The sequence below is a fragment of the Oncorhynchus keta genome, chromosome 26 (genome assembly GCF_023373465.1).
Source record: "Oncorhynchus keta strain PuntledgeMale-10-30-2019 chromosome 26, Oket_V2, whole genome shotgun sequence".
Classification (NCBI taxonomy): domain Eukaryota; kingdom Metazoa; phylum Chordata; class Actinopteri; order Salmoniformes; family Salmonidae; genus Oncorhynchus; species Oncorhynchus keta.
This window is the reverse complement of record NC_068446.1, coordinates 8,999,168-9,009,913: the sequence shown is the minus strand read 5'-3', so window position 1 is coordinate 9,009,913 and position 10,746 is coordinate 8,999,168. Positions and strand designations below refer to the sequence as shown.

At 42.1% G+C, this 10,746-nt stretch overlaps 1 protein-coding gene across 50 annotated transcripts in view; it reads left to right on the top strand.

The window, feature by feature from the left end:
- The window catches only part of LOC118358892 (serine/threonine-protein kinase Nek7-like), a 133,153-nt gene that overhangs the window by 108,598 nt on the left and 13,809 nt on the right, over window positions 1-10,746 (top strand). For all 50 annotated transcript variants that reach the window (XM_052480160.1, XM_052480155.1, XM_052480167.1 and 47 more), the window contains exon 8: window positions 341-435. In XM_052480160.1, the coding sequence (XP_052336120.1) occupies window positions 341-435 (95 nt within the window). The remainder of the gene's footprint in view (window positions 1-340; window positions 436-10,746) is intronic.

Here is a 10,746-nt window from a genome sequence, read left to right as displayed (position 1 = left end):
CTGTGTGATTGTACTATATGATTGTGTGGTCTGGACCTGGGCCAGGCAGCATGGCATTGGGATTATTGAGTTTCAGAGCCAGAGTGTAATGTCTGTTTGACTCCTGTTTCTGATCATGATGAGGTATGTTAACGAGAGCTGAACCAGAGCTGTGATGTAGTGGACTAGCAGTTCGCATGCATGTGTGTGTTTGTGAGATCTCTTGGATATCTTTTTCTGCCCTTCTCACTCTCTCTCTGAGGTTGTGTGCGTTGGGACATATGTGGTGTGCTGGAATGGCTAGGTTGGAGAGGCAACAGGCTAATGTCTCGCTCTCTCTCTCCCTGTCTGTCTGTTCCAGTCGGGACCCCGTACTACATGTCTCCAGAGAGAATACATGAAAACGGATACAACTTCAAATCTGACATCTGGTCTCTAGGCTGCCTGCTCTACGAGGTAACGTATACACATATACTGTACTGTGGCATAATGTACACAGAAACCCATACCCACACACATTACTGGGATAAAGGTGGATATGAGAGCTGTTGTGTGTTTGAAGCTAGCAGGGAATTCACAGTGACATGTCCATGTGGTGCAGATCAACTGGGTGGTTGTGCTGAGCACTGATACTGACTAGTAAAATGACCCTCTCAGAACCCTTTCCACCTTACAGACCACACGAGAGGGGAGAGCGAGGGGGACAGGTCTTACAGGTGTGTGTGTGTGTGTTGGATGTAAGGTTCTTGAATGTCTGAGGGTCCAACGTGTGTGCGAGAGAACATACATGTTTCAGTGTTATGCTTGGGGTTCTAGATGGGTGAAAGACGGGGACAATACCTGGCCATTGTCTCTCTGTCTGCATCTCCTATACTGTTTGATTGAGGATCGTGTGTGGGCGTGTCCACATGTGCATGCATGTTTGTTTGTTTGATGAGGTCACCCCATTATATTCACCTGACCTTGCCCACCTCCGGCATTGTGGTAACGGGACGATGCCTAGTTGCCGGGGTGGTCTCCCTTAGTGACCAGGAGGGAAAAGACAACAGCAGGTTGGAGATTGATGATGGCGCCTGAGAGATGGCAGCCATTTTATTGGCCCTTAACCAACTGGCCACTAGGAGCGCCACCTGATGTAGAGTATCTCATTATAAGCTGTAGACCACACCATCTACCAAGAGATTTTTCATCTGTATTTTTCGTAGCTGTCTACATGCCACGACAGGCCGATGCTGGCACTAAGACCGCACTCAAAACCCTTTACTCCAAACACAGAGACACGTAGAAAGCTCTCCCTCGCCCTCCATTTGTCAGATCTGACCATAATTCTATCCTCCTAATTCCGGTTTACAAGCAAAAATTAAAGCAGTGAGCACCAGTGAATCGGTCAATAAAAAAAGTGGTCAGATGAAGCAGATGCTAAACTACAGGACTGTTTTGCTAGCACAGACTGGAATATGTTCCGGGGTTCTTCCGATGGCATTGAGGAGTACACAAGACAAACTAAACACCTTCTTTGCCCACTTTGAGGATAATACCGTGCCAACGTCGCAGCCCACAAACAAGGACTGCGCCCCTTCTCCGTGCCAACGTGAGTAAAACATTTAAACGTATTAACCCTTGCAAGGCTGCTGGCCCAGACGGCGTCCTCTGAGCATGCGCAGACCAGCTGGCTGGTGTGTTTACGGACATATTCAATCGCTCCCTATCCAAGTCCCCACATGCTTCAAGATGGCCACCGTTGTTCCTGTACCCAAGAAGGCAAAGATAACTGAACTAAATGACTACCGCCCTGTAGCACTCACTTCTGTCATCATGAAGTGTTTTGAGAGACTAGTCAAGGATCATCTCACTTCCACGTTACCGGCCACCCTAGACCCACTTCAGTTTGCATACCGCCCCAACATATCCACAGACGATGTAATCGCCATCACACTGCACACTGCCCAATGCTCTATCCGATCTGGACAAGAGGAATACCTATGTAAGAATGCTGTTCATTGACTAGAGCTCAGAATTCAACACCATAGTACCCTCCAAGCTCATCATCAAGCTGGAAGCCCTGGGTCTCAACACCGCCCTGTGCAATTGGGTCCTGGACTTTCTGACGGGCCGCCTCCAGGTGGTGAAGGTAGGAAACAACATCTCCACTTCGCTCACCCTCAACGCTGAGTCCCACAAGGGTGTGTTCAACCCCCTCCTGTACTCCTTGTTCACCGACGACTGCGTGGCCATGCACGCCTCCAACTCAATCGTCAAGTTTGCAGATGACACAACAGCATCACTGGGGGCAAACTACCTAACCTCCATGACACCTACAGCATCTGATGTCACAGGAAGGCCAAAAAGATCATCAAGGACATCAACCACCCGAGCCACTGCCTGTTCACACCGCTACCATCCAGAATGCGAGGTCAGTGCAGGTGCATCAAAGCTGGGACCGAGAGACTGAAAAACAGCTTCTATAAGAAGGCCACCAGACTCTTAAACAGCAATCACTAACTCGGAGAGGCTGCTGCCTACATTGAGACCTAATCACTGGCCACTTTAGTAAATGGATCTCTAGTCACTTTAAACAATGCCACTCTAAATAATGCCACTTTAAAAATGTTTACATATCTTACATTACTCATATCATATGTATATACTGTATTTTATAGCATCTATTGCTCCTTGCCTATGCCGCTCGGCAATCGCTCATCCATATTTATATGTACATATTCTCATTCACCCCTTCTGATTTATGTGTATTAGGTCGTTGTTGGTAAATTGTTAAATTACTTATTAGATATTACTGCACTGTTGGAACTAGAAGCACAAGCTTAAACATCTGCTAGCCATGTGTATGTGACCAATAAAACATTTAAAGTAAGTATTTCACTTTAAGGTCAACACCTGTTGTATTCGGAGCATGTGACAAATCAAATTAGTTTTTTGATTTGGTCACGTGTAGGTCAATATGGCGGTCTCACTGCACCCCCTCCCCGGCCCAGACCTACCGATTGGAAGATGGCGCCAGAGGGGATGGCGGTTGTTTAATGGGCTCTTAATTAACTAGAGGTCGACCAATTATGATTTTTCAACACCGATACCGATTATTGGAGGACCAAAAAAAGCTGATGCCGATTAATCGGCCATTTTTATTTATTTATTTGTAATAATGACAATTACAACAGTACTAAATGAACAATTATTTTAACTTTATATAATACATCAATAAAAATCAATTTAGCCTCAAATAAATAATGAAACATATTCAATTTGGTTTAAATAATGCAAAAACAAAAGTGTTGTAAAAGTGCAAAATGTGCCATGTAAAAAGGCTAACGTTTGAATTCCTTGCTCAGAACATGAGAACATATGAAAGTTGGTGGTTCCTTTTAACATGACTTCAATATTCCAAGGTAAGAGGTTTTAGGTTGTAGTTAATATAGTATTTATAGGACTATTTCTCTCTCTACCATTGGTATTTCATATACCTTTGATTATTGGATGTCCTAATAGGCACTTTAGTATTGCCAGTGTAACAGTATAGCTCCTGTCCCTCTCCTCACCCCTACCTGGGCTCGAACGAGGGACACATCGACAACAGCCACACTCGAAGCAGCGTTACCCATCGCTCCACAAAAGCTGTGGCCCTTGCAGAGCAAGGGGAATATCTACTCCAAGTCTCAGAGTGAGTGACGTTTGAAACGCTATTAGCGCGCACCCCGCTAACTAGCTAGCCATTTCACATCGGTTACACCAGCCATTAGGCTGATAGGCTTGAAGTCATAAACAGCGCTGTGCTTGCTGCTGGCAAAATGTACGAAAGTGCTGTTTGAATGAATGCTTACGAGCCTGCTGCTGCCTTCTCTATCAAATCATAGACTTGATTATAACATAACACACAGAAATACAAGCCTTTGGTCATTAATATGGTCCAATCAGGAAACAAAATGTTTATTATTTCAGTGAAATACGTAACAGTTCGGTATTTTATCTCACGGGTGGCATCCCTAAGTCTAAATATTCCTGTTACATTGTACAACCTTCAATGTTTTGTCATAATTACGTAAAATTCTGGCAAATTAGTTCGCAATGAGCCAGGCTGCCCAAACTGTTGCATATAACCTGACTCTACGTGCAACGCAAGAGAAGTGACACAATTTCACCTGGTTAATATTGCCTGCTAACCTGGATTTATTTGAGCTAAATATGCAGGTTTAAAATATATACTTCTGTGTATTGATTTTAAGAATGGCATTGGTGTTTATGGTTAGGTACAGTCGTCCAACGATTGTGCTTTTTTTGCAAATGCCCTTTTGTTAAATCATCCCCCAGCGTTTCATCGATTATATGCAATGCAGGACACGATATTACTAGTTTATCTAGCATCAACCAATGGTGGAACAAACTCCCTCACGACGCCAGGACAGCGGAGTCAATCACCACCTTCCGGAGACACCTGAAACCCCACCTCTTTAAGGAATACCTAGGATAGGATAAAGTAATCCTTCTCACCCCCCCACCCCCCCCTTAAAAGATTTAGATGCACTATTGTAAAGTGGCTGTTCCACTGGATGTCATAAGGTGAATGCACCAATTTGTAAGTCGCTCTGGATAAGAGCGTCTGCTAAATGACTTAAATGTAAATGTAGTTAACTAGTGATTATGATTGATTGTTTTTTTTATAAGATGCTAGCTAGCAACCTACCTTGGCTTCTACTGCATTCGCGTAACAGGCAGGCTCCTCGTCGAGTGCAATGAGAGGCAGGTGGTTAGAGCGTTGGACTAGTTAACTGTAAGGTTGCAAGATTGAATCCCAGAGCTGACAAGGTAAAAATCTGTCTTTCTGCCCCTTAACAAGGCAGTTAACCCACTGTTCCTAGGCTGTCATTGAAAATAAGAATTTGTTCTTAACTGACTTACCTCGTTAAATAAAGATTAAATAAAGGTGTAAAAAAATAAATAAATAATAATCGACCAAAAATACCGATTTCCGATTGTTATGAAATCGGCCATAATTAATTTGCCATTCCGATAAATCGGTCGACCTCTACTCTTAACCAACCATGCTAATTATATATATATATATATATTTCTCATTGTTTATAACTTATTTTGTACATAATGTTGCTGCTACCGTCTCTTCTGTCCGAATGAGACGGTCAGAACAGAGATTAAAGCAGGAAGAAACCGTGACACAGTCAATATAAAACTGGTCAGATGAAGCAGATACTAAGCTACAGGACTGTTTTGCTAGCACAGACTCAAATATGTTCTGGGATTCTTCCGATGGCATTGAGGAGTACACTACATCAGTCACTTTCAAGGAGCGGGACTCCAACCTGGAAGTTTATAAGAAATCCCACTATGCCCTCCGATGAACCATCAAACAGGCAAAGTGTCAATACAGGACTAAGATCAAATCGTACTCCACCGGCTCCGACGCTTGTCGGGTGTGGGAGGGCTTCCAAACTATTACGGACTACAAAGGGAAGCACAGCCGAGAGCTGCCCAGTGACACTAGCCTACCAGACGAGCTAAATTACTTCTATGCTCGCTTTAAGGCAAGTAACTATATGCATGAGAGCATCAGATGTTCCGGATGATAGTGTGGTCACGCTCTCCGCAGCCGATGTGAGTAAGACCTTTAAACAGGTAAACGTTCAAAAGGCCGCAGGGCCAGACGGATTACCTGGACATGTACTCCAAGCATGCGCTAACCAACTGTCTTCACTGACATTTTCAATTTCTCCCTGTCTGAGTCTGTATTACCAACATGTTTCAAGCAGACCACCATAGTCCCTATGCCCAAGAACACTAAGGTAACCTGCCTAAATGACTACCGACCCATAGCACTCATGTCTGTAGCCAAGTGCTTTGAATGGCTGGACATGGCTTACATCAACACCATTATCCCAGAAACCCTCGACCAACTCCAATTTGCTTAACCCCCTAACAGTTCCACAGATGATGCAATCATTATTGTACTCCACACTGCCCTTTTCCACCTGGACAAAAGGAACACCTATGTGAGAATGCTATTCATTGACTATAGCTCAGCGTTCAACACCATACTGCCCCCAAGCTCATCACAAAGCTAAGGACCCTGGGGCTAAACATCCCTCTGCAACTGGATTTTGGACTTCCTGACGGGCCACCCCCAGGTGATAAGGGTTGGTAACAACACATCCGCCTACTCTGATCCTCAACACGAGGGCCCCTCAGAGGTGCGTGCTCAGTCCCCTACTGTACTCCCAGCTCACTCATGACTGCACAGCCAGACACGACTCCAACACCGTCATTAAATTAGCTGATGACACGAGTTGTAGGCCTGATCACCGACAACGACGAGACAGCCTATAGGGAGGAGCGCCAAGTCTAGGTCCAAGAGGCTTCTAAACAGCTTCTAACACCAAGCCATAAGACTCCTAAACATCTAATCAAATGGCTACCCAGACTATTTGCATTGCCCCCTCCTCCTTTACGCTGCTGCTACTCTCTGTTATTATCTATGCATAGTCACTTTAATAACTCTACCTACATGTACATATTACCTCAATTACCTCGACTAACTGGTGCCCCGGCACCTTGCCTTGACTCTGTACCGGTACCCCCTGTATATAGCCTCGCTATTGTTATATTACTGCTGCTCTTTAATTATTTGTTACTTTTATTTCTTAATAAAAAATCTTAAAACTGCGTTGTTGGTTAAGGGCTTGTAAGTAAGCATTTCACTGAAAGGTCAACACCTGTTGTATTCGGTCATGTCAAATACCATTTGATTTGATTTGACCTCAAGTTAGCATTTTCAGCTCACACACAAGAAAAAGTTTCCTCTCTGTCCTCCCCTCCCTGTTACTCTCCAACTCTCCCATCCCTAACTCTTGGTCGTCTCTAATGTGCGCTAATGTGATTAGCATGACTTTATAAGTAACAAGAACATTTCCCTGGACATAGACATGTTTTATATGGGCAGAACACGTACTTGTTACTTGTTATTCTTGTTAATCTAACCACACTGTCCAATTTACATTAGCTATTAAAGTGAAAAAAATAACATGCTATGGTTTGAGGAGAGTGCACAACAGCAGAACTTTTATCATGGCAACTGGTTATTTACTTCTGAAGGTAAATAATGTACTCACATTCAGTAATCTTGCTCTGATATGTCTTCCTGAGGGACCCAGAGATACAATGCAGCATAGTTTTGTTTGATAAAATAGAATTTTATATTAAAATGTAGGAACTGGGTTCTACAGTTTGAACCCCCCCCCCCCATTTAGATGTGTGAAGGTTAGTGTCTTTTCTGTAGGGAACCTAATTAGCCATCATTTATGACATTCCTGGGAGTGTGTAAAGTTATTTTTTTTTATTACTATATCATTTCCGTATGTTCTCTATAGTATAAAAATGTATCAGTTGACCAATTCGATACATTTGGGCAGACTTGATACAACATTTTGAACAGTAATGCAAATGTTCATTGGATCAGTCTAATGGTTTACACATACACTGCTGCCATCTAGTGGCCAAAATCTAAATTGCGCCTAGACTCCTAAGTGATATAATGGCCTTTGTCTTGCAATTTGTTTTGAAAACGCATGTTTTTTTCTTTGTATTATATCTTACCAGATCTAATGTGTTATGCTCTCCTACATTAATTTAACATTTCCACAAACTTCAGTGTTTCCTTTCAAATGGTATCACAAATATGCATATGCTTGCTTCAGGTCCTGAGCTACAGGCAGTTAGATTTGGGTATGTCATTTTAGGTTGACAATTGGGGGGAAAAGGGGCTAATCCTTAAGAGGTTTTAAAGTTTTACCGTCAACATGAACACACCAGTTTAAGTCTTGATGTCTCTCTCTTTTGGACCACATGTTTCTGTTTGAAACCACTCTCCTCTCACTTCCCTCCACATATAGCTTTATGCCACTGTGTGTTTGACCTTTTAAATGGGACAAATACAAGATGAGAACATGCTAAAGATTGAACCTCTCTAGGGTACGTGGTATGCTAATGTCCCACCTGACCAACATCCAGTGAAAGTGCAGAGCGCCAAATTCAAACAACAGAAATCTCATATTTAAAATTCCTCAACCATACATGTATTATACACCATTTTAAAGATAAACTTGTTAATCCCACCACAGTGTCCGATTTCAAAAAGGCTTTACGACAAAAGCATACCATGCAATTATGTTAGGTCAGTACCTAGTCACAAAAATACACAGCCATTTTTCCAGTCAAAGAGAGGAGTCACAAAAAGTAGAAATAGAGAAAATTAATCACTAACCTTTGATGATCTTCATCAAAAGACACTCATAGGACTTCATGTTACACAATACATACATGTTTGATAAATGTCATATTTACATCCCAAAATCTCTGTATAAATTGGCACGTTATGTTTTGCCTCCAAAACATCCGGTGAAAGTGCAGAGCTACGTCAATTTACAGAAATACTCATCATAAATATTGATGAAAATACAAGTGTTATGCATGGAATTAAAGATATACTTCTCCTTAATGCAACCGCTGTGTCAGATTTCAAAAAAAGCTTTACGGAAAAAGCACACCATGGAATAATCTGAGTAGCATTATAAATATTCACTTACCTTTGATGATCTTCACCAGAATGCACTCCCAGGAATCCCAGTTCTACAATAAATGTTAGTTTTGTTCGATAAAGTCCATCAATTATGTCCAAATACCTCCTTTTTGTTCACGCATTTAGCACAGTAATCCAAATGCGCAGGCACTAGGTCCAGACAAAGTCAAAAATTTTATTACAGTTCGTAGAAACATGTCAAACGATGTATATAATCAATCTTTAGGATGTTTTTATCATCAATCTTCAATGTTTCAACCGGAGAATTCCTTTGTCTTTAGAAATGAAAGGGAACGGAACTAACGCTCTCGGGCGCGCGCCTGACTGAGCATATGGCCTTCTGGCAGACCCATGACTCAATCAGCTCTCATTCTCTACCACCTCACAGTAGAAGCCTGAAACAAGGTTCTAAAGACTGTTGACATCTAGTGGAAGCCTTAGGAAGTGCAATATGATAATATGGATAGGCTAAGACTTGAAAACCTACAAACCTCAGATTTCCCACTTCTTGGTTGGATTTTTCTCAGATTTTTGCCTGCCATATGAGTTCTGTTATACTCACAGATCATTCAAATAGTTTTAGAAACTTCGGAGTGTTTTCTATCCAAATCTAATAGGCATATCCTAGCATCTGGGCCTGAATAGCATGCAGTTTACTCTGGTCATGCTTTTCATCCTGGGCGTGAAAATACTGCCCCTCCCCCAAATAAGTTGTGAGAGATCTTCTGTGTCCTTGTTGTATCTATACATCTGTCTCCCGAGTGGCGGAGCGATCTAAGGCACTGCATCTCAGTGCAAGAGGCGTCATTACAGTCCCTGATTCCGGCCATGATTGGTGAGTCCCATAGGGCGGCGCACAATTGGCCCAGCATTGTCCGGGTTTGGCCCGGGGTAGGCCGTAATTGTAAATAAGAATTTGTTCTTAACTGACCTGCCTAGTCCAATAAAACTTTTTAAGATATCAGTCAAAGTAAGTTCATTTTAGATAACAGCTATAAGTCCTTAAAAGCACCCGTGTAGGTCTTCTGTAAACACAGTTTCATTTCACTTTAACTTTTAACATATATTACTGCTTACTGCTGCTCGATCATCCTATTTTACTAACTTAATTGAGGAAAATAAGAACAATCCGAAATTCCTTTTTGATACTGTCGCAAAGCTAACTAAAAAGCAGCATTCCCCAAGAGAGGATAGCTTTCACTTTAGCAGTGATAAATTCATGAACTTCTTTGAGGAAAAGCTCATGATTATTAGAAAGCAAATTACGGTCTCCTCTTTAAATCTGCGTATTCCTTCAAAGCTCAGTTGTCCTGAGTCTGCACAACTCTGCCAGGACCTAGGATCAAGAGAGACGCTCAAGTGTTTTAGTAATAGATCTCTTGACACAATGATGAAAATAATCATGGCCTCTAAACCTTCAAGCTGCATACTGGACCATATTCCAACTAAAGTACTAAAAGAGCTGCTTCCTGTGCTTGGCCCTCTTATGTTGAACATAATAAACAGCTCTCTATCCACCGGATGTGTACCAAACTCACTAAAAGCGGCAGTAATAAAGCCTCTCTTGAAAAAGCCAAACCTTGACCCAGAAAATATAAAAAACTATCGGCCTATATCGAATCTTCCATTTCTTTCAACATTTTTAGAAAAGGCTGTTGCGCAGCAACTCACTACCTTCCTGAAGACAAACAATGTATACGAAACGCTTCAGTCTGGTTTTAGACCCCATCATAGCACTGAGACTGCACTTGTGAAGGTGGTAAATTACCTTTTAATGGCATCAGACCGAGGCTCTGCATCTGTCCTCGTGCTCCTAGACCTTAGTGCTGCTTTTGATACCATCGATCACCACATTCTTTTGGAGAGATTGGAAACCCAAATTGGTCTTCAAGGACAAGTTCTTGCTTGGTTTAGATCTTATCTTGTCGGAAAAATATCAGTTTGTCTCTGTGAATGGTTTGTCCTCTGAAAATTCAACTGTAAATGTCGGTGTTCCTTAAGGTTCCGTTTTAGGACCACTATTGATTTCACTATATATTTTACCTGTTGGGGATGTCATTCGAAAACATAATGTTAACTTTCACTGCTATGCGGATGACACACAGCTGTACATTTCAATGAAACATGGTGAAGCCCCAAAATTGCCCTCGCTATAAGCATGTGTTTCA